At 39.3% G+C, this 23,554-nt stretch overlaps 1 protein-coding gene across 3 annotated transcripts in view; it reads left to right on the top strand.

The window, feature by feature from the left end:
• The window catches only part of LAMA4 (laminin subunit alpha 4), a 150,400-nt gene that overhangs the window by 28,934 nt on the left and 97,912 nt on the right, over positions 1-23,554 (top strand). For all 3 annotated transcript variants that reach the window (XM_030929061.1, XM_030929062.1, XM_010359882.2), the window contains exons 3-4: positions 9,376-9,477; positions 18,859-18,983. In XM_030929061.1, coding sequence (XP_030784921.1) covers positions 9,376-9,477; positions 18,859-18,983 — 227 coding nt within the window. The remainder of the gene's footprint in view (positions 1-9,375; positions 9,478-18,858; positions 18,984-23,554) is intronic.

The following is a 23,554-nucleotide window of genomic DNA, read 5'->3' as shown; positions in this document are numbered from 1 at the left end:
TTAGAGAGTAAGTTTATAACAGTTCAGAACTGTGTAAGGCCACTCTCACTTGAGACTCTAATCTTTGTGGTACTTCATATATCTGCATTTAAACCTCAGATTTGAAATAAACAATAATAGCACAGTGACTCAGAAAGGTAAGAGAACGTGAGTGCTTACATTGTGTCATTCTATGTGCAAACCATCCTCTGATCCTTGAGGAAGTATTTCTGGAAGTATTTCCCTCTTCTGGAAGTATTTCCAAAACTTACATTAATGCAAAATACATTAATGTAATTTAAAAGTGTTAATCCATTACCTTTTCTTTGTATGTTCTATAGTCTTTATCATTAACTGAGACTTAATGTAAGGAGAAAAAGAGATTTGGGAGAGGCTATGATAAAGTCTGTGGGACACACTCAACTTCAGGTGCCTATAAAACTGGAGATGGACTTATCTAACAAGCACTTAGAAACAAGGGAGTGGCATGAAAGGGTAAGATCAGGGATGTGTAGAGAGATTTAGGAATTACCAAAATATAGCTGGAGGATAAAATTGTGAGAGGAATTAACATCATCCACAAATTTCATCCATACTTTAAAGTGTATAGATAAGGCCAGGTGCGGTGGCTCAAGCCAGTAATCCCAGCACTTTGGGAGGCTGAGGCGGGCGGATCAGAAGGTCAGGAGATCAAGACCATCCTGGCTAACACGGTGAAACCCCGTCTCTACTAAAAATACAAAAAACCAGCCGGGCGAGGTGGCGGGCGCTTGTAGTCCCAGCTACTCGGGAGGCTGAGGCAGGAGAATGGCGTGAACCCGGGAGGCAGAGCTTGCAGTGAGCTGAGATCCGGCTACTGCACTCCAGCTTGGGCGACAGAGCGAGACTCCGTCTCAAAAAAAAAATGTATAGATAGAAAAGAGGGCTAAGAAGGTTACCCTGGAGAACATCAGCAATGTAGAAGCAGCAGAAGATGAACTGCCTGCCTCTGCCCCTTCCCCTGCCCCCTGCCAAAAAAAATTAAATTAAAAAAACTGAGAAAGAAAGATAGGCAGAAGAAAAGCCAGAAGAAAGAGTTGTCCTAGAAACCAGGAGAAGAGAGAACTTCAAGGAGGGAAGAAATTTCAACAGTTTGCTTTTTTTTTTTTTTTTTTTTGAGACAGTCTTGCTCTGTTGCCCAGGCTGGAGTGCAATGGCATAATCTTGGCTCACTGCAACCTCCACCTCCCGGGTTCAAGCGATTCCCCGGCCTCAGCCTCCCAGGTAGCTGGGATTACAGGAGCCCACCACCACACCTGGTTAATTTTTATATTTTTAATAGAGATGGGGGGGGGTCTCACCATGTTGGCCAGGCTAGTCTCGAACTCCTGATCTCAAGTGATCTACCTGCCTCGGCCTCCCAAAGATATGGGATTACAGGCATAAACCACCACACCTGGCCATCAACAATGTTAAGTACTGGAATGAGGACAAGTAAAATTGGAAAAGCAAAGCCACAAAGACATCACTGGCCATCTTTGTGAGGGCAGTTTCAGTGTGCAGTGGAAGCAGAGCCAGACAATGGATGGAGGCATGGATCAGCATAGCATGAAGGAAGCAGAGCCAGTGCGATTAAGCTCTCACTAAAGATCTGCTGGACAAGAAGGAGGAAATAAAGGGGAGGCACAGTTGAGGGAGGATATTCTTGGATCTGAGCCCAGGTAAAGATGTCAAGGCTCATCCAACACAGGATGCAGCACCTAAGTGTTCTCTTTGCCTCCCCTCATCCCTGTGGATGTGAAGGTGCATGGTACTTGAGAGGAAGGCCAGATGATGGGGCAGGGTGTGATGGCCAGAGATGTGTGGATCCCAGAGCACAAATAGAGGGCTCCTCTTTCCTACAGTGGAAAGAGTACTGCTTCTGAGATGGGCAGAAGACACAAGGATGAGTCAAGACAAAGGGGAATTTAGAAAAAAGAGACAGGTATGAGATTTCCCACCCAGTGGCCTCTGTGTTTTCATCGAAAGAGGCAGGATTAGCTACTGAGAGTAAGTGGGTGCAATAGAAGTTTGGGATACATTTTTTTCCTATTAATTCACAATAGCATTTCTTCAGTAATGCATAAACCTGTGAGGAAGAGCATAAGGAAGGAAAGACACGTCCTGCCAGTCATTTTCACCTTGTGCCTTGCATCTTGATAAATTCAGGGTGAGGATAGCACTGAAATACCCACAGGACCTCAAGACAGAAGCAGGTTCATCTACCAGCAATGGACACTGATGAAACACCCCAACTGCCTTCCCTGAGTACACTGAAGAGAAACTGTTGTCATTTATAGGCAGTTCATCCTCCAAACTTCTTATATAACAAAAAGTAATTTAGGCAGACATTTGCAAGACTATAGGCCATTAAATGGTAATGATCAAACTGGATCATCCATAAAAAGCACTTAGCTCAGTGCTTCGTGTCTGTCAGTAAATTATTAACTGTGATTTATGAAAACCAGATGAAGATGACAGAGATGTCTGTCACCTCACAAAACTGATTCCTTCTAAGTGGCTAAGGAGTCAAATCAAAATCCCCTAAATGCCTATAATTCTGAAGTCATTTCTGTCTACTCATTCTTATTGCTAACCCTTGTGCTCCGCATCTCTTCCTTTCTTGGAAATGTGTCCAAGGCATTTGCCCCAGTAAATTAAATAAAACTGAGTCAGTTTTCAGATGTAAAAAAAAAAAAAAATCTGGCAGTGTCAGAGGCTATGTTGTGTAACCATAGCTTGGAAGGCGAGGAGTGAAAAGAACAAGCCAGTTACAGGAGGCGATGTGAGATGAACCCAGAGCAGAAAGTCAGATGTTAGCAGGAGATTTATTTCTAGAAAAACCAAAGGAAAAAAGACACCACTGAAGCCTCGTTATGTTATATAAGCAACAATCTCTACTATAAACAAGCGACTTGACGATTACTTTAAATGATTTTTAAGAAGCAAATTAAAGAAATGTTCATTAGCATTAATAAATAGAATCATCCTCAAATCCAACATTTCTAAAAGAAAACCTGTATGGCTGTAGGGGGTGTGGATTTTCTTGGTTGATTCTTTTAATTAGACAAATAAAGAGGGCTATTTATTAGCTAGCATAGCAAGTACTTCAACACACTCCAAGGCTGTTGGTATCTACAAATAGTTGATGAACAGGGTTCAGGGACAGTTATTTGAGAGCTGTGAGTGGAGCGCTGGTTTCCACCCATGAAGCCTGTAAAGAGTGCTGAGGAGTAGCCACAGAAATGTGATGTAAACATGTGATAACCCTGTCTCCACTCTTCACAAAATTAAAGGACTTGGCTTAAGAGTGATTAGGATGGCTCTGTGCTCCTTGGAATTCCTCAGGCCCTGAGTCACTGTCTCTATTTTATTGATGATTAAGTTGAAAGCTGGAGTGTTTTGTAAGCTGGGCAAGGCACGGCAGACACAGGCCCTAAGCAGTAAGCACAAAGGTAACTCTCTAGGCCAAGTAGGGGAAACCAACACCATAGTCTGTGTTTGGTTTTTGACCTAGCTTTATTATGCCATCCTAAGAAAAAAAGCCTTTGAACTGCATAAATCTCTAAAGAATGTTGAAACCACTTTCCTAATTGAGTTATGGTGAAATCGCTGTCAAAATCTAAAAATTAACTTTGCCTATTAAAATGTGGGGAATTTCAGTTACGCAAACAAGAGCTCAGAGATACCCAAGGGAGGATGCGTGAGTAATTGCCTTCAGATTCAAGCAAAATCAATCAAGAAGCCAACTTCTTGGTAACTGCAACACATAATCCATTTAACTCATTTTGGCACTTTATAGGTTTGTATACTAAAAATCAGGACATGTTAAGCCCTATCTGAAAAACATGGAGCCAAAAGTTAGCAATAGCTTAAATTCAGAACTGCTTGCCGTTTCAGATACTTTGTATTTTATTTTTACTGACACAGAAAAAAATGGCTTGTGAAATACCTACTCATTTAACACATTCTTATGTTCTCAGAAGTCATTCCTCCTTAGCAAAGGGTGGGATATTTTGGAAATTTTTGAATAGATTAAATCATGTTGTTCCCCACTAGAAGATCCTTGAATACTATCTGATTCTTAAGTCTGCCCAAGTTTTAGGCAGATGGAAGTCAGCATTGTGCAGAAACCACAGACTCTTAAGTGAGGGCACACAGCTTTAGCTCCTAACTGAGATAATATTCTATCTTAAGCTGACTTTTATTAATTACTAAAACAAAACATGGAACTCACTACAACTAAACTAGAACTAAAAATCATTGTTTCCTGGAAACAAGAGAAAAGTGGATTCATTAAATACATACAAAAACCCAAGCAGAAAGATAATGTATTGTGGGCCGTTAAGTTTGAAGAAGACTAATTTGGATGGTAGCAATGATTCTGGACACCAGTGAATGAATTCAGAGGGATTTTGGTTTTGTTTTTGTTTTTATGCTTTCTATTTTGAGCCTTAATGAACTGAAGCAAAAGTTGTTGAATCAAATTCTAAGTCTAATTCAGAAAGGAAGATGAGTTGAATCTATATATGTAATATGTTCGTAGGCCTTTGGTTGGAAACACAGTGCGAATAACTATTCCAATTAGCTCCTATGAGAATAGAAACTGGGGCTGTAGAGTGTGTTCTTTCTGATGGAATTTTATTATAGTTAATTCATTGTCATTTGCTGGAGCTGGAGACTTGGGTCTGATCCTCTTTGGGACTCAGAAACCTCAGAATTTATCTCATACTCTCAAATGACAACTTCAAGCTCTTCCTAAATCCCCTCAGTTTTTGCCATTGTTGGTTTGTTTAAAAGGGTAGTTAGGGACCTTATATCCCTAGAAGATCTATTCGAGTATGTAAGTGGTTTAGTGAATCAGGCTTCTCAACAGAAATTCTGAAGTTCTCAGAGATTCTGTATTTATGCAAAAGTAGTGGCTCGTGGGCAATTAATTAGCTCCTCTGTGATAGTGTTTGGGAAACCGTGAGATTTTTGTGAAAACGTTTTAACTAAAATTGTATTACTTAGATTGGTACCCACTTTATTTAATAACTGCAAATGACTTAAAAGTTTGCCATAGCCAAAGTATGCATACTGGACTATCCTTCAAAAGGAAGTGATTTAAATATTTTTAGAAAGTTTTAAAAATGTTGTATTTAATGACAGTATTGTTGTTATGACTCTAGTACTCTCAAAGGGCTCTTCAAATGAAGACAAAAATAATCAGACCCTCATATAAAGATCATCCGCTTTGTCCACTTTGTTAAACAATCTTAATTCATTTTATCTTATGAAATAAATAATATTATGATCATATGATAAACCTCTGGAAATAATTCCTTCTGTAATGATAAGAACATGTCCTGTCATCCCAGTTCCTTTAAATGTAGTTGGCACATGTAGATACACCATACTCATTTCCTCATAAAGTTACATCTAGTTCTCATTTCTATAAATGTAAAATTGGGCAAGTACACATGCAATGATTTTACTCCAAGCCAGACCTCATACTAATTATAACAAAGTAAGCAAATGGGAATTTTCACTCTTAATTTTCAAAGGCAGAAGTAAATGGTATTGATTCATTCAGTCTTAATGGTAGAGCAGGAGGCAAGCTGTGATAATAAGAGTCTCTTAATGAAGAGCTGTAAAAGATCTACGAGTGACTTAGTGGAAGGTAATTGGTCAAAGAGACAATTTGGCTAAAATAAATATTTTTAAAAGTAAATATCCCACTCAATGGTTTTCACATGTTAATAACTATGTATTTTTAAGTATTGTGTCTATTAGCAGATTTTTTTCTGGGGTTTGAAGGAGGCATTTTACATTTTTATCAGTTTCAGCCTGCTTTGAAATGTTAATAACAGCAAAAATTTGGAAATAACCTAAATGTCTAACAAGAAAGGTTTGGTTCAACGTATTAATGGCACACAAGATGGTTAAAAGCCAAAACTTGAGGGGAAAACAAAAGATCTAAATCCTGGGTCCACCATTTCTTACCTGTATTAGCCAGCTTCAGTAATACATCCCTGTAAGTCACAAAGTCCTCACCAGTAAAACAAAGACAAGGGAACTGACCTCGTAGGGCTACTGTGGGGTCAAGTGAGAGAATTGTGCAACATAATTGGCACTGTGGCTTCAACATGGTAGATATGCATGTTCAGTTAAATAAATAAACTTTATGTATTATTTATTTATGAGGGGCAGCAAGTTATAGCAAAGAAAGAACAAGATTTGGATCAGTCTGAACCTCTTGGAGTTGTATGACATTGATGGTCACTATATTATAATTACCATTATCATTATCCTTGTTATTACTATCAATTTTTTAATAGGCCATGGCACCCCAGAAGGTACAGATCCTCTGAGTGCTAAGATTATGTTTTTACAGTTGTCTGGTATAGGACAGCCGTCTCATGTGGAAAAGAGGATTCAGTGTGGTATAAAAAATTGATTGGAAGGCTTCATGTCTTACTCTCTCATACACAGACATACACAAACGCCATCTTTGTTTAGTAAACTGTGGAGAATCTTCCAAAAGAAAATAGACACTAATTTGTGGAGTACCCATTCAGCTCCCACAGACCTCTAAGTAGCACAGGTGTTAGAATTACTAAGGATAACGATTACATTAACCAGGAGCAAAACTAAAAATGCATCGTTCTGCTTTCATGCTTGAAAATATCTGCATTTTGATATTATTAAGAGGCCAAATTTGCCCGGTCCTTTGAAATTTCAAAGAAAGATTCAGTAAAAACAAATAAATAACAGGACTCCCTGGAGCCATGATGAAATATTTCCACCTAAAGGAAACAATCTTAAAGAGCTCACCCTTCAGTGCACTCAAACTTCTCTTGAACCACTTAACAACTCCATTCCAGGGAGTCCTCCAAAGTTCCACAACACCAGACCCAAGCTACCCAGGACATGTGCTCTAGCAGGGCATGCCCAGGGCCTCCAGATAGATGATTGAAAATATAATTCTTCCAGGTGGACAAGGCCCAGCAGGAACGTAGTGTGCCAGGTTTCCCTGCCAGCCCTCCTCACCCTCTCAGCGGGGGGCCAGATGACTCAACACAGCCCTGTTCCTGCCTCCCTTTGCTTCCCATCTCCCACATTATAAGAGATCAGAGCCAAGTTATCCTTCACTCAAGGTCATAATCTCAGATTGGGGAGTGGTAAGTGGATAATGACAGGCTCTCACAGTGAACTCTCCTCCTAAACTTGGCACATCATAAAGATTTCATCTTGCATGCGGTCCAATCTAGGCACTGGCTGCTGGACTGTTGACAAAGAGTTGAGATGAAATCCAGCCTTAGCAGAGAGCAGTGTATGGATTATCAGTATATTCTGTGAGCTCCCAATAGTATATATGTCTCCAGTTTGCTGTTCTTGTCCAAACCACCCAAATCACCAAGTGTTCATTGAGCAATTAATGTATACAAGGCATTGTGAGAGATGCTTCCAAAACTGGTCAAATATCAGAGTCTTTGGGGAGCTTTTTAAAAATGCAGATCCTTCACAATTTTTCTGTAAATCTAAAGTTATTCTGAAACACAAAAGTTATATTTTAAAATGCAGATCCTTTGGTTTCACTGAATCAGGAGCTCTCCAGAAGACTGTAATATGGTCATTTAGAGAGCTCGGAAACTACCATTTAAGAGGTTACTAAGATAACGAATATTAAGACCCTCACTACTCTTATCCACTACTATTATAAAGAAAACCCTGCAGTAATGCAAAACTGCAACACATTCATGGGTCATCAGATCAATTTTACAGGTCGTGACCAGGATATGCTTTTAAATACAATGGAGAAGTTTAAGGTACATTATTATTTTGTGAATCTTTTCTCTGAGACACATATATATATGGGTATCTATATTTATCTTCATATCTACACCAATATAAATATAGATACCAATCCGTGTACTGTATCAAAATGAAAACATGTATGTTTTACTTTGGGACAAAGGCTAAAAATGTGAAATTAAATGGTCTAAATCAAATGCTTCCTACTGCAATCTTAGTGCCTTTCCCTCTCTTGTTTTCTAGTGGAAACTAAGAAGCTTGCCATCAACCACATACTCCCCATTATGAAATTATAAATTGATCTTCTCTTAGCCTTATTTCTCTAACTTGGAAACGTGGCATTTCCTTGCCTTTTTTTCATAGACAAATGTTGTTATTCTTCATTAAACTTCCTCCAAATGGGGTTTATTAAATTTTAGTTTTAAAGTGTGAACTGATGATTTTTTTTTTTAATACTGTGAATGGTGTTTAGTGACTCTTTCTTTACAGAGTAAAAAGCAAGAGGAAATAGGTTTGCATAGCAATCAGAGGGACTTCAGCCAGATATAATGAAAATTTCCTGGTCGCCAGGAAAGTGCAAACTACAATGGGTCAATGGGGGTGTGTGATGTGAAATCTCGGACTCTGTAAGTCTGTGGAAACAAAGCAGATTCTTATCTGTCTGGAATTCTTTAGACGTAAACTTGTCTGATGGGCGGGGAGCGGATTTCCAGGCCCATAATGCCATTTCTGCCCTTCATCACTGAGACATTCCAAAAAAATATCAAATGCATATACACAGCCCAATCGCATAAACCAGGAACAATCTCACAATGTGTCTCAAATGGCACACAAGTGACATCTGGGGAGGGCAGCTATGATTGTGCAGGTCAATTGGTGCATGACAGGATAGTTTAACAACCCCAAAAGCCACTTAGCACCTCTCAGTCTCATGAGCTCATTGCTAGGACAAGGGAAAGTAATGTGTTCCTCGCAGCATTATGAAGACAAATGAAATACATATATGAACAGCACCCACACAGGACTTGACAAGTGTAAGAACCCATTAACTTCCTTATCCCTCCCTTTAACATGTTAGCATCTGAAGAAACAGATGTTTTTAAGAGCTGAAGTTCATGAAAGACTCAGCTCTAAGTTGCTGTACTATAGCTAATGATTTCTGAAACGAGAAGTCTTTATTTATAGGGAGCATGACCTCACCCTGACTAATACTTAATTGTGGTCTTGTTTTGTTCTGTTTATACTGGAAGAAAACATTAGCATTTTTTTCTCCATTACTGTTACCTAAAACCTTCTTATTCTTCCTTGCAATGATAAGACAGTGTTAAAGGCATTTCTCTTCTCCCGAAAAGTAAAGGAAGAGGAAAAAAGTTATGTAACAAAGAAGATTGTATATACATCATCTATCACTGAATGGTAGTATAAATAGTTTATTTTAGTATGTTTTGTATATATCATTTAGTATATTCATTTTAGAAATGTTTAGATTGTTTAATAATCACGTCTCTGATTTCTTCTCAGAAAATATTGACCAAAATCAGTCTTTTCAATAATCAAAATGATTTGGTGTGTCTGTTGCAGAAATGCAATGCTGGATTTTTTCGCACCCTGTCGGGGGAATGTGTGCCCTGCGACTGTAATGGCAATTCCAACGAGTGTTTGGACGGCTCAGGATTCTGTGTGGTAAGTTGGGGCACCTATAACGCTTCACATACTTCACTGGGTATTTGCATCTTGGGTAAAATAAAATATTCTTCGGATGTTTGTGCTACATAGGAGCAAACTGCTAATCAAGTGCTTTTGTTCACCCTTCAACTTTTCCTGTGAAACACCTCATATAAACTACTTCTGATTTTAAGGGGCCACCAAGGCATATGCATGAGTGTGCACGTGCACCCGGAGGCTCCTGCCCCACCACCCTCACCAGCTGGTTGCCTGCTGTAGGCCAATGGTGGTGGGATTGAAAATGATACGCAGAGGAGGAACCCATACATCCAAATTCCTCTGTAATCATATAATTTGCCATATGTTCGGCTTCATTCCACATAAACCAGGAGAATGAAACAGTTGTTGCCTCGTCTATTTTGGAACCTAAAATAACCAGGTCTATAGATCAAAATTAGTTTTTAAAAAAGAAATTTAAATTTGAACCCAATAGCTGATGAAAATGAAAGCTTTGCCCTTGTGGTCTTTGCAAGTCTGTGTTTAAGCCCCCAGGAGACTTTATTTTTTTCCTTAACTGAAATGAATTCTCCAATAGACTGTTCTTCATTGAAGCATGATAGAGCCGTGTGCGGAAGATTGAGAAGTCTTCCAGCAGAAAAGTACTTGCTACATATTTCCCATTTTTAATGAATGGACTGACAACTTAAGTGAAAATGGGTGTTGAAATATTTACCAGAAGTGGCTTCAGTGGAAGTCATAGAGGGCATTTATAAGGACTTATGCTCAAATAGCATGTTTTCCTTTGTGAGCTGTATGATACAGCAGAAAAATTCTTCAAGCTCCTATCTGGCAAAAAAGAGGCTTTCCAAAACGACAAGGTTATTTTTGCATGAACTGTAAGAATACTTATTTAAATGCACTCAACATTTGCATAATTGTCCCTATTAGATAATTTTTATTATAAATGGCCTCTAAGGTGTGTACATGAAAGTGATATTTTATTCACACATTAAGATGCAAATGCGAATGTTTTTATTAATCCTTAACCCTAGAAGTTGCCATTTTTCTAGGGACAGAGAATTAAGTGACAAAATACTAATGTTGCTATCTCTTTGTAGTGTTTATTTAGTCCTGATATTTGTTCTGCCTTCCCCCATCTTCTTAAATAAGCATTACAATCAGGATGTCCTCTGTCGCAGTGTAGGCATCTGCAGCTGCCAAAGTCTACCCCTTTCTAATGCTTCCAGCTCCGGTTTCCTGTTATTTTAATCCCAGTGACATTTGGGGGGGAAAAAAATCCCATGGATACACTTGAACTAATAACGTACATCTCTGATAATTTGACCAATTAAAGGTTGTTTGTTATCTGATTTATCGAAATATAAAGCAGTGGAGATTGTCAGGCACATCAGCTGCTGGTAGGCAGCCAATATTATGAAAGACTGAGATAAATTAAAGAGGGAAGAAGTCCCTCCTGCTGGTGCCTATTGAAACCAATGACTAAACCACTCTTTTTACAATGACATTGTCAGAATGGGAGCGACCATGGCTTTATCTCTGACCTAGTGGTGAGCTTCTGAGAGGGACAAACATCATGTGATTCCGTCCAACGTCTTGTGACATAACAGGTTCTAATAAATGTTTAGGGATGGGCTAGCGTATCCACATTTACATGTACACTCAGTGAAACCTTCCTGCAATTACTTTGTTCCAGCACAGAAAATGAATACAGAAAGAAATAACCATTTTATTCATCTTAATGATGGTTCCTCCACTTCATCCTGTCCAGAGAAAAATATCTTTTTTTCCCTCATTAATGTAATATATGTTCAGTGTAAGAAAACAAACAAAAAATATAGATACATTAGTATAATTGCCCTGTTAAACAGATTATTTTAAATATAAATGGCTTGAAGTACAAAGTAAAAATCACATTCCTATCCCCTAGAGCTACACATATAGATACATTTTTATAAGTATAATTTAGAAAGAAAACAGATACAGGGACTAAGCATGGTGGCTCACACCTTGGGAGGTACAAGGCAGGAGGATCACTTGAGTTTCGGAGTTCAAGACCAGCCTGGGCAATATAATGGGATCCCATTTGTACAATAAATAAAAGAAAGAAAAAAGATATATTTGCATTTAATTAAATGTAAGTGAAGGAGCAGAAAATGCTTACACATGCATAGCAAAAGAATTTTTTATTTTACTTAGTTGCAAATATGTTAAGTCCGTGGTGTCACACTGGAATCAAACTCATTTATTTCTGTTTCCTTTGGTGCCCCTATCCCAGCTTACTGATGGAGAAGACCCAGGTTTTTCAGCTTCTGTCCTGTTGTTCATTCTCAGCTCTCAAGGAGCCAGAGAAGCCAGGGCTCCAACATGAGCACTTGTTGTAGCTCACTGTCACCACCAGTGTTTCAATCAGTTCTTGCAGGTTGCCTGACTTACCTCATTTCTCTCATTTCCTGTAAGCAACCAAAAATAAAAGGCCTTCTTTTATCTCATTTTGTCTTATTTTGCTTTTCTTTTGAACGCATATAAGACCTCTGGATCTGCCTTGTCCACCTTCAACTGCTTCTAATTCTTCCTCAATTCCATTGTCCAAGGTCAATTTGACCTTAAAATTTATAGACTGATTTTAACTAAGCTGTTGGTGAAGCTGAACTAAGCCATTCAGCCACAAAATATAGAGTAGACAAAATTATGCTACCATTTTACACATGTCAAGCAACTAAAGAGTTTTTTTTTTTACTAGTAGAACACTGATCTTTCAAATACAGAATAGTGGCTAAGTGAAAATAAATCAGCTTAGAAATCGACTATGTTTTGAGTGTCTTTCCAATGGGCCACTTTGCGTCTTATGAAAACTGGAACACGTTGGACAGGATTCTCAGCTGAGTCAGCTCGGTGGGGCCCCAAAGGCAGGCAACTCTGGTGGATATGGCTGGCTCTCTAGGAAGGTTCTAGAAGGAGGCACAAGATAAGAATTGAGGGGAAGAAACAAGTGGAAGCAGATAGGTGGCTGGTGGCAGAAATGCCTGGTCACAGGTAATCCATATTTCATCACAGCCCTAGAGGCTTAAGTACATAGAACCCAGAAGGAACTCTAACTAAGGTTAGTTACCATCTGAAGAAAGAGTGTCATTAGGATGTCATTAGGAGGGTCAAAGAATGTCCTTTGTCATTAGGAAAAAGCCAGGAGCCCAATGGCCAGAACTAGAATGGGACAAGCCTGACCTGAAGTTCACCACAGGCACAGGGCTCCTCATTTTCCTTTTGATTAAGAATTAATTTGTCCGTTAATTTAATTCATCCAAATGAACTTCCAACCTACCCTAAGCACAATGAGAAGGGAAGTAATCCAGTATATTGAAGGCTAATTGTTTCTTATTAGTCTCAGAGCTTAATTAAAACCCTATTCAGGAAAGCAAAGATATTACGTCTCAGTTTCTACAGACACTAGCATTTTCATGATTTTTGAGCTCTATTTTATTACTGTGTAAGGCAGAAATCAACCATATAAGTCCCTGTTAAGACTAAGGATGTGTGATCAATAAACCAGCATATTCATTAGGTGTCCAAGAACAGGAAGAAACTGATTATAGAGGCTTCCTGTTCCTGTTTTTCTTGCAACTATAAAATTGGTATCTAGATCAAGCGCATAATCCTTTCATGAGAACGTTGACAATGTTTCCATCTGTTGCAAACCTGGAAAAACCTGAAATTTTGGAAAGTGTCATCAGTTTGGTTCCATGATAACTGAAGTTCTGAAACAAAGTCAGAAAGTTTCATGTCCAAGGAATTCTAAGGTTGGACAGCTCAATGGAGTCCCCTGTTGCTGTGTGCCCATCAACATAAGAATATGACAAAAACTGGCCAGGCATGGTGGCTCAAGCCTATAATCCCAGCACTTTGGGAGGCTGAGGCGGGAGGATCACCTGAGGTGAGGAGTTCGAGACCATCCTGGCCAACATGGCGAAACCCTGTCTCTACTAAAAATACAAAAATTAACTGGGCGTGGTGGTGAGCTCCTGCAATCCCAGCTACTTTGGAGGCTGAGCACAAGAACTGCTTGAACCCAGGAGGTGGAGGTTGCAGTGAGCCAAGATTGTACCACTGCATTGTAGCCTGGGCAACAGAGCAAGACTCCATTTAAATATATATATATATATATATATATATATATATATATATATATATATATATGTGACAGAAACTGAATGCAGGTAATGAGTTATCTATACATTGTTCATCATTTCTCTCCCAACCTGAACTTGGTCCTCCCCATATAGTCCCACCTGAGTTGGTAACAGCATTACTCTGCTGGTCCCCCATGCTTAGACACTCCAAATGCTCCATCGATCTCCTTTTTTTCTCCCCAGATATCAATTTTACATCATATCCTACCAATTCAAACTAGGAGAGAGGCTGCTCTCATCTCTCCCTTCCCACTGCCTTAATTCACAGCCACAACCTCGCTGACCACCGATACCGCTTCCCAACCACTCATTGTCTGTCTCCTGCTCCAGACTCTCCTTCCTCTACTCTCTCTCCCACACAGCAATGGAAACGTCTTTCAAAAACATAACCCAATCAAGGCATCCCTCTTTCCAAAATCCTCCTGGAGTTTCTCCTCCAGCCACACTGAGCACACTGCCACCTAAACATACTTTGTTCTTTCACTCTCTTGTGCCTGAACTTGTTTTCCTGTTTTCTACCTGAGATTTCTTGAAGGATAACTTCAAGGCTTAGTTCAAATGTCACCACCTCCATTAAGCCTTCTCCAACTTTCTCAGGAAGAACTAAACGCTGTCTTTCCCTCATCTTTGTCCCATGGCAGGTATGTACTTTCTGCATACCTCAGACATAGCCCTTCACACACTGTATTATTCTTTGTTGACCTCTCTGTTTCCTTCACAAGTCTGTGAGTTACTCAAAGGCAGGAACCAAGTCTTCTTCATTTTAATAACAGATACAGCCCATTGTCTATTATATCCGCTTAATTAAGGTTTGTTAAATGAATGAATGAATAGGTTACTAAAATAACAAGCTACCCTAACTGCAAAAATATTTAATTTTGTAATTTATGAGATACTTGGGTCACTTCTTTATGGCAGTAAGATGTACTGTCTTATGCTAGAAACTCAGGCTCAGGCCCAACCCTGTATATAACTAGCAAACAGTGCTGCCAATATTAGGTATTTTTATTTAGACCTTTGCTTATCAGAGTGTAGTCCAGACCAGCTGCATTGATGATATTTGGGAACTTGTTAGAAATGCAGACCCTCAGGATGCAAACATCCTGACTCATAATCTGCATTTTCACCAGATCTCCAGGGGATTCACATGCACATTGAAGTTGGGTAAGTATTGATCTACACAGAGAGCAGTTTGCAAACCTCATAATATCATAAACCTTTACACTGTTAAGGATTATTAAAGATACCGGAGAGCTTTTTTTTATGTGGACTATATCTACCAATATTTACTGCATTTGAAATTTAAACTGAAAAAATTTGTAATCCTTATACATTCATTTTAAAATAGCAATAATATACTAATTGCATGTTAAGACAATATGTTTTTTATCAAACATAAACATATTTTACAAGTTGAAAATATGTTTAATGTCTGGCTTAATAGAAGAAGATGGATTCTGCCATCTGCTTCTGCATCAGACTATGTGATATCTTGTGTTGTGTAACCTCTACACAATTTCACCTTACACATATAAGAAAATGAGAATGCAAAATATAAGAAAAATCTTAGTATTATTTAGAAACAGTTTTGACCTCCCTGGGCATACTTTGAGATCCATGGATCTAGTCTTGCATAAAGCATGCTGACAAACACAAGAAGGCAAACTGGATTCTTTTGAACCTTCTTCCTACATTATTCTGGTCCTGTGACCAAGTAGATGAGAGACATAATTTCTCATGTTGGGGAGACACAATTGGTGTCTAAATGGCATTCCAAGCACTTATCTACGATCAATTATCTAGATATAGCTTTCTTAACCACTGGTTAAAAGTTCAGATTGCTAATTTCATTTTTAAGTGGAGTCAGTTTATTAAAAAATAAACTTTTCCTCCTGTGTTAATCCATTCTCACACTGCTATAAAGTCATACCTAACTGCTGTGCCTATGGAGTAGCCATTCTTTATTTCTATACTTTGCTAATAAACTTGCTTTCACTTTACTCTTTGGATTAAAAAAAAAAGACATACCTGAGACTGGGTGATTTATAAAGAAGAGAGGATTAATTGGCTCACTTTTCTGTGGGCTGTACAGGCTTCAGCTTCTGAGGAGGTATCAGGAAACTTACAATCCATGATTGAAGACAAAGGGGAAACAGGCACATCTTCACATGGCCTGCGAGGGGGGCAGGGGAAAGAGAGAGAGAGTGCACCAAGGGGGAGATGCTACACACTTTCAAACAACCAGATCTCATGAGAACTCTATCCCAAGGCAGCACTAGGGGAATCATGCTAAACCATTAGAAATCACCCCGATGATCCAATCACCTCACACCAGGCCCCACCTCCAACAGTGGGGATTACCGTTCAACATGAGATTTGAATGGGGACCCAGAGCCAAACCATATCACTTCACAACAACATACTTTTTTATTGTTGTCATTTTTGTTTTCTGTTTTTTAAATGCCAGAGCACTGAAAGTAAAACAGAAGGCATTTTGCAATCTCAAAGTAAAAAATTATCAGAACTGAAAGAAACTTGAAAGACCATCTAGTCTAAATTGTCACTGTGCAGATAAGGGAACAGAAAACCAAGAAGATCAAGAGACTTGTTCAAAGTTGACCAGCTAGAAAGTGGAAGAGCTAGGGTCCTTTTCTCCCTGCCTCCAGCACTCTGTCTGCCAGCCTCCCAGAATGTGCATCGAAGCCTTTTAGGGAATTTCATAATAAACCTTTTGAAAGAAGGCAGATAAGGAAAGTTCATACTTGCATTCTGAGCATTTAGAGGGCAAGAGAAATTTGGTGGCTTTGCTCTCGAGGGTCATTGCTTCCCATGGCTGCCATGGCAGAATTAAAGCCCTGACAAGGAATCTAAAGCATCTCTTAAGCCATAAGGGGACAGAATTGGGAATTAGCTCATTTTTGCAGCATAATAGTCACTTTGGGCACAAAGAATGGCCTAACATCTTACAATGGGCCTGTTTTCTTCTGTACAGAGGGGCTTCATCTGTCCAAGAAGAACTCAGACAAATTTAACCCCAGCCTACACGCAGTCCTGCCAGATCGTTCATGGCTTGGGTTCATGGTAGTTGGGTAAGGCTCATTGGTTTTTCCAAGGATGAGAGATTGCCACAATTTTGTATTAGCTTTGAGTGCTTGTTAATTTCCTTTATTTGCTCCAGACACAAATTCGTTAATTCACCCTTTTCCCTTTTCCTTCATTTTTCCCCAAAAAATATTTCTGAAGGCTGACTTAGGACAAGACACAGTATTATGAACTGTGAGGGAAATACGTTACCATCCTGTTGTCTGCATATCACACTTTATTTTTCAGAGTTTCTCATTGATCTCTCAAGGAGTCTGAACTAGCCCCTAAATTCTATTCTGCAGACATAATTCTAATCAGGGTCTAAAGATTGCTCATACCTAATGGCTGATCAAATGCGTGAAGAACATTCAACTGGGATAGCTAGTTGCCCTTATTAAGATTCTTCCCCTTTGACTAATGTATTGATACTATATTTCACTTGAAGCTCAAAATGTTAGTAATGCCGATGCTTTCTAATGCATTCATTTTACAACTGTTTGTTAAGTCTTTTCCTCAGCAATACTGGAGAAGCAGTATAATATGGAAACTAACAATTTCACTTCTGGAGTCAGATTTCCTGAATTCAAGTCTCGCTTTTGACACCTACATGTGACCTTGGGCAGTTTACTTAATCTCTCTGGGCCTCCATCTCTTCAGATGTAAAATGGCGGGGGGTGGGGTGGCGGGGGAAATAGGAACCCATGTCAGGATTGTTGTGAGAATTAAGTCAGTTAATTTATATAAAATGTTTAGAGCAGAGCCTTGCTATTCTTTTATTCTGAACCTCAAATAAAGCATAAAGGCCAAAATAAGGAACTCAGAGTTCAGCCTACTGCTATTCCATCTTGCTTTCCCAAGGTTCCTCCACTGTTTTTAAAAAGTTGTTCTGTTGAAGCTCGTATGCATCTGTGTGACTAAGGCAACTCAAATAGGAGGGTGCTTCTTCAATGGCATTCTAATTCTAACAGTATAATTTTCCACTGCAACCCCAATTCAACCTTTATACACTCTGATGAAGGATGGCATTCTAATTCTAACAGTATGATTTTCCACTGCAACCCCAATTCAACCTTTATACACTCTGATGAAGGTAAAGATGAAAATGCAGAGCTAATGGCTTTGCCTTGAACCATCTAGTACAATCCCATAGAAGAAAGCTGTCTGTGTGTTAGCTCACTGCCCCTTGTAGAAATTAATCCATCAGTTTGACAGTTACTGAGTGCCTACTTCATTAGTGCTGAAAGACACAGAGTTGGGGAGGGGCGATGAGGCTGAGAACAGATAATAGCACTACAATGTGGGTGGTGGAAAAGAAGGAAGGACTCAGAAAGGGAGAATTAGGATTTACTTTCAAGAGATTTTGCAGCCTAGTGTGATCTTGAATGATGAACAGCATTCCAGACAGAAGGGTCAGCCTGCTTTGTGCTTTTACTCCTATAATCCTTACTACAAGTGGAAAAATCATGCAAAAAAAAAAAAAAAAAAAAAACTCCTTACTGTTTCTTGTATGTCACTATCCAAGATACCAACCCATGAGCAGAATGCTCTTTATCTACCTTCTACTCCATTTATACTATAATCTGACACATTTTATTCTTCCAAGACCATAAATCCTCATTGTTCCTGTTGTCATGGGTAAGTACCAGAAGGATGTTGTTTGTTTGTTTGTTTGGTTGGTTGGTTGGTTGGTTGGTTGGTTGGTTGGTTGGTTGATTGGTTGGTTGGTTGGTTGGTTGGTTTCTCATTTCATATTCATTTGAAGTCAATAAGCCGATATTTCTGGAACATCCAGGGTTTGATCATTCTCATTATCACTCTGAATTGAAATGAGTAACTGATGAATAATCTCCTCTGCACACAAACTCTAGAGTCCCCAGGCTGCTAGCACACACACAAAAGACCAGGAAAAATTCATTCACCACTTACCCACACTTTCTGGCATTGACTGGGGCCTGGGTGAGTCCTCGTACTAATTAGTACTGCCACACACTGTCTGTGCTATCTGACCTGACGTCCCTTTTGCTTGAAAAAGTATTGCATGATGCTTAGGTTTGCTGTCTCTAAAATTTCTTTTGCATCCTCATCAATCTTCTTGTCTTTCGTCTCATAGCACTGCCAGCGGAACACAACAGGAGAGCACTGTGAAAAATGTCTGGATGGTTATATCGGAGATTCCATCAGGGGAGCACCCCGATTCTGCCAGCCGTGCCCCTGTCCCCTACCCCACTTGGCCAAGTAAGTCCTAAAGGAGGATGGTCTCTTCTAATGATCAGTCTATATATTTTTTTTATTTTGTTTTGTTTTGCCTTATCCAGAGTTCTGAGGCTTCTCCACAGGCAAAACCTCATATTGAGATGAGACTGGAAAAGATAGAGAAAAGGTTTCTCATCTAAATACACCACCTGGAAAACTTAAGCACTTACAATATAGATGATAGCTCTGTTCCCAAAATGTTGGGGTGCCTCATAAGGTCAATAAAGTCTCCTAAGTTTTATAAGCAAGGATAGTCTCATCTTTTCTTGACTATCCCTCGACCTAGAGCAATCACAACTGGTAATACCAACAGACTCATCATAATATCATATTTTCAGTACTATTGCCTCTTATGATTTTCATAAAGGAAACATTTCCCTACATATGGCTTTTCACTCAGAATTAGAACACAGATCAACAGAATGCATGCTTTAGGCCAATCAGCTCACAGAAGATTTACAGGAACACTTTCTGGCTATGTTTTGACCTGAGTGAGAAGTTAAAGGAAAGAGACATACATTTTAATGGAAATAATGGAATGTTTTCATAAATCCAGTAATTAAGTCATCACTGGCCATTTTATTCTCTTTAAAATGACAGAGTATGGAATTTAACAGGTATAGTGATACATGGTTTTCCAAATAACCAATTCTCTGACACCAACTGGGTGTCCTACAACCAATTCGGTTCTGACACTAAGTTTCCACAGTCAGCACAGATCCCATAGGTTAAGAAATCAGTTCCACAAGACTGCCCCCATTACAAATGCCAGCCAAAAATGAGGTCCCCACGCTAGTTCACACTTCTTCCCAGAAGACCGCAAATTTGGGAAGGATCCCTCAACCTCTCCCCAGGTTTGACAATTCATTAAGATGACTCACAGAGTTTAGAAAAGTGCTATGCTTATGACTGTCAGTTTATTATAAAGGTTACAACTCCAAAAGAGCTACATGAAAGTGATGCGTAGAGCAGGATATGGAGAGGTGGGAGCGAAGAAGGAGAGCGTGCAGAGACTCCATGCTCTTTGCTGGAGCACTGCGCTCTCAGCACCTCCATGTGTCACCGTCCAGAAGCCCCCCAAGCCTTGTTGCTCAGGAGTTTTTAATCAAAGTTTCATGTCATAGGTATGATTGGTCAAATCATTGGCCATTGGTAACTGAACTCAATCTCCAGCCTCTCTCTCCTCCCTAGAGGTTGGGGGTGGGGAGCATTGAAATTCCCAACGTCTAATTACATGTTTATGTTTGGTTCCTTGGTGGTTCCTCTGGTCATGGGCTCCCACTCTGAAGATATCTAGGGATCCACTGTGAGTCACCTCATTAGCATAAACTCAGATATGGTTAAAAGGTGGCTGTTATGAATAACAAAAGACAGTCTTTTCCCTCAGGAAATTCCAAGAATTACAGGAGTTCTGTGCCAGGAACCAGAGACAAAGGCTAAATACTGTTTTTTTTTTTTCTATTATTATGCCACAAATGGAAAGAGTAGCCAATCTAGGTTCATATTCATATTTTGACACATAATACCTGTGTGATCTCAGGCAAGTTACTTTCTCCCTAGATCTCACTTTCCATGGGATTTGAAGTCAAGAAGCCTGGGTTCAGATCTTGGCTCTATTCCTTGGTTCATTTACCAGCCCCGTATCTCAGATTTTCTCTTAGTACAGTAAGTCAAACTAGAAAGTACTGATCTGCATCATAGAATTGTGAGGACTGGACTAGGATAATATGTGGGGAGCATTTGGGTTGGTGCCCCGAACACCATCCCAAAGGTATGAGGTAGATGTTGCCTTTCTTGAACACATACCACTGTATTTTTTCTAATACTTAGATTTTTCTTACTCAGTGCTTGGCACTGTTCTAAGTGTTTGGATGTAATATTTATGTAATTGATAGCTGTTTTAAAGATTAAATGATACACATAAAATGACTTTTAAAAATCTGAATGCTTTCTACACACACACTCACTCATACTCACACACTTACTGATAAACAGAAAAGAAAAGAGAGATGGCAATCAGATTCCCCTGAAGTTTTTTCCTTAACTGAACACCAATATCAACTAACATTTTACCTAATAGCTTGTGATGTATTCAAATACTACGACAAGTCTAACAGTCAGAGTAGTCAGATGTTTTTCAGCTCCATCCTTCTTTAGAAACCATTAAACTGCCTCAGACCTTGCTCTGTAATTTTTCATGTCTGATAGTATTAATAACTTGTGCAAAATGGATGGTACTCACAGTGAGGGTAGAAAATGCAAACATCAACTCTTCTGTTATTTTCACTCAAGTATGTCCTGATTTATGAGCTCCCTTCACTCCGTCTTGGTATAGTTTTTCATTGTTCATTAATATTCAGCTCTCAAGCATTAGTCTTAATCACATCTGGTGAGATATTTAGCACAGTTCTCTTGCCATGGTGTATTTTGTTAAATATGTTACCTCCAACTTCCTCATAGCTGGTTTCACTCATTCTCTCATAAAGATGTTGTGTAGCCTCGGCTGCTCAGAAAAGGTTTATAAGCGTCGAGCTGCAGTTTTTGCAGACAGTAGCAGATGAATTAGGCAGCCAATCTCAGATGGTTCTTTCTAATTATGTTGTTCCACTTTTGTACTTTTCACCCTATTTGCATGACAAGACTTTCTTATCTAAATTACCTGGTCTTAGGATATGAGACCTTTAGAACATCATTCCCTATGGACTGAGAAGCCTTGTCTACATGCAATCATATATTTATTGAGCACGTATTATACACTGGTATAAAAACTGGTATTCAGTACTTTTTATGTGCCAGTCATGCACTAGTCGCTGGTGACACAGCAGTGAATAAAACAGTCAAAAAACTCACCTTTATTGAGATAGGTCAAAATACAGCAGTGTTTTGAAACTCCTAGAGCAAATGACCCTTTACCTTTTGAATCACATTATCCAGTATGTTCGTTGAGCAAGAAGCATTTCTGAATGCTGTTAACTCTCTAAGAAATGAAGTCAAAAGTTGCCAACTGTGAAATGAGTCTCCTTTCCTGAAAGAGGAAACAGTTTCCAAAGGTATCAAGGCACCACATCTGCCCATGTTTTTTCTCTGTGTAAGTGGATCCAGGGTTCAAAGAAGCACTGAAGGGACTTAGAGAATGTGCTCTAAAGTTGGGTACATATTCACAGATAGGAAAACTCAAGTCTCTAATAGTACAGATTCAAGGCTGAAAAACCTACTGAAAATGAACATGAAATCAAAAGTGTGTCACCTATAAGTAAATATTATGTCGGTGTAGGAAGGAATTAGTAAGGGTGTGAGAGACCAAGGGATTTTACAGATTTTTCTCTGTAGTGACAACAGCTCTGCTTCTTGAATCCCTTGCTGGGGAATCTGGCTGCAAAAAAGGAGAGGAGGGGTTAGTCTGTGATCATGGAACAGAACAAATTTTCTTGGGTTCTAAAAAGTTCTAACCTTTAATCTGGCCTTATTATTAACTTAGTTAACTAATCTCAAATACTAATTAAATATCTTATCAAAAATCAAATGCCCATTGCCTCTTTCAGCTTTTTAAGGAATTCATATTGCTACTTTCTATAGAAATGGAAGTTCCAGGACGTTTCAGAAAGGTGTCTGGTTTAGACTCTGAATTACACTTTGAAACCTTCATGAAGCTGAGCCCACAGACGCACGACTTGGATTTCCAGTTACAAGAAAGCAAGGAAATAATGCTTGAGGGGGTTAAGCAAACAAACAAAGGGCCGAGTCTATTTTTCTCTAAGTTCCTAAGGATTTTCTAAGAGCAAAAGACACCCTTCCACTGGAAACGGGCACCACAGTGGTTACAGTGGGCTGAGAGAGACGCAGTGTTTTCACTCTCCTAGCCAAAACCAGACAAAACATAAACAATTAATGCTGATGAGAAACAAAAATGAACCCTTGAGGGCTGGCCCTGCCGCCAAGTCTGCCTTCACCGCAGAGACCAGTGGTCACGCCGTTGTTCCCAGGGACGATTTGCATAATGTCCATGTATTTGTCTGGGGGTTGGCCAGACGTCCTCCATCTCTACCAGTAGCTATGGAAATCGCTCCAATTAAGGAAAATGTCATCTGTTTGAAACAGCAGGACATCAGCTACAGGCGGGTGACTCCAGATGCCCCTAGCAGATGTTGCATCCTTCAAGCGTGGGCGGGCTGCTGGGTGGAACACCTTCAAAGAAAGATGGAAGCGGGGGTTCCTGTTCTGGACTCTTAACTGACAGTGGTTCTTTAAGTAGGCTAAGAAATCAGAACAAGCAAAATAAAGGGGAAAAGAGGAAAGAAATGTAATTTTGTTGGAATGTTTTTATCAAACTGTTAGAGAAAATAAATTGTGGGTGTTGCCTTTCACTGAGAAACACATATTGTTTTCTGACTGATTTTAGAAGTGTCTTCAAATAAATAAACACATCTATTTGCTTTCCTCCAAACACCATTAGGGTAAGAAATGCTGATACATAAAGGAACAAGAGAGCAGCGGGTCACACTTTATTGGTTGTACAGTACCAAAGCCAAAGCTAATTTAAAAGTCCTTAAAAT

Source organism: Rhinopithecus roxellana, chromosome 4, assembly GCF_007565055.1.
Source record: "Rhinopithecus roxellana isolate Shanxi Qingling chromosome 4, ASM756505v1, whole genome shotgun sequence".
Lineage (NCBI taxonomy): Eukaryota > Metazoa > Chordata > Mammalia > Primates > Cercopithecidae > Rhinopithecus > Rhinopithecus roxellana.
Note: the sequence above shows the minus strand (reverse complement) of the source record. Positions and strands in the feature narration are given on the sequence as shown.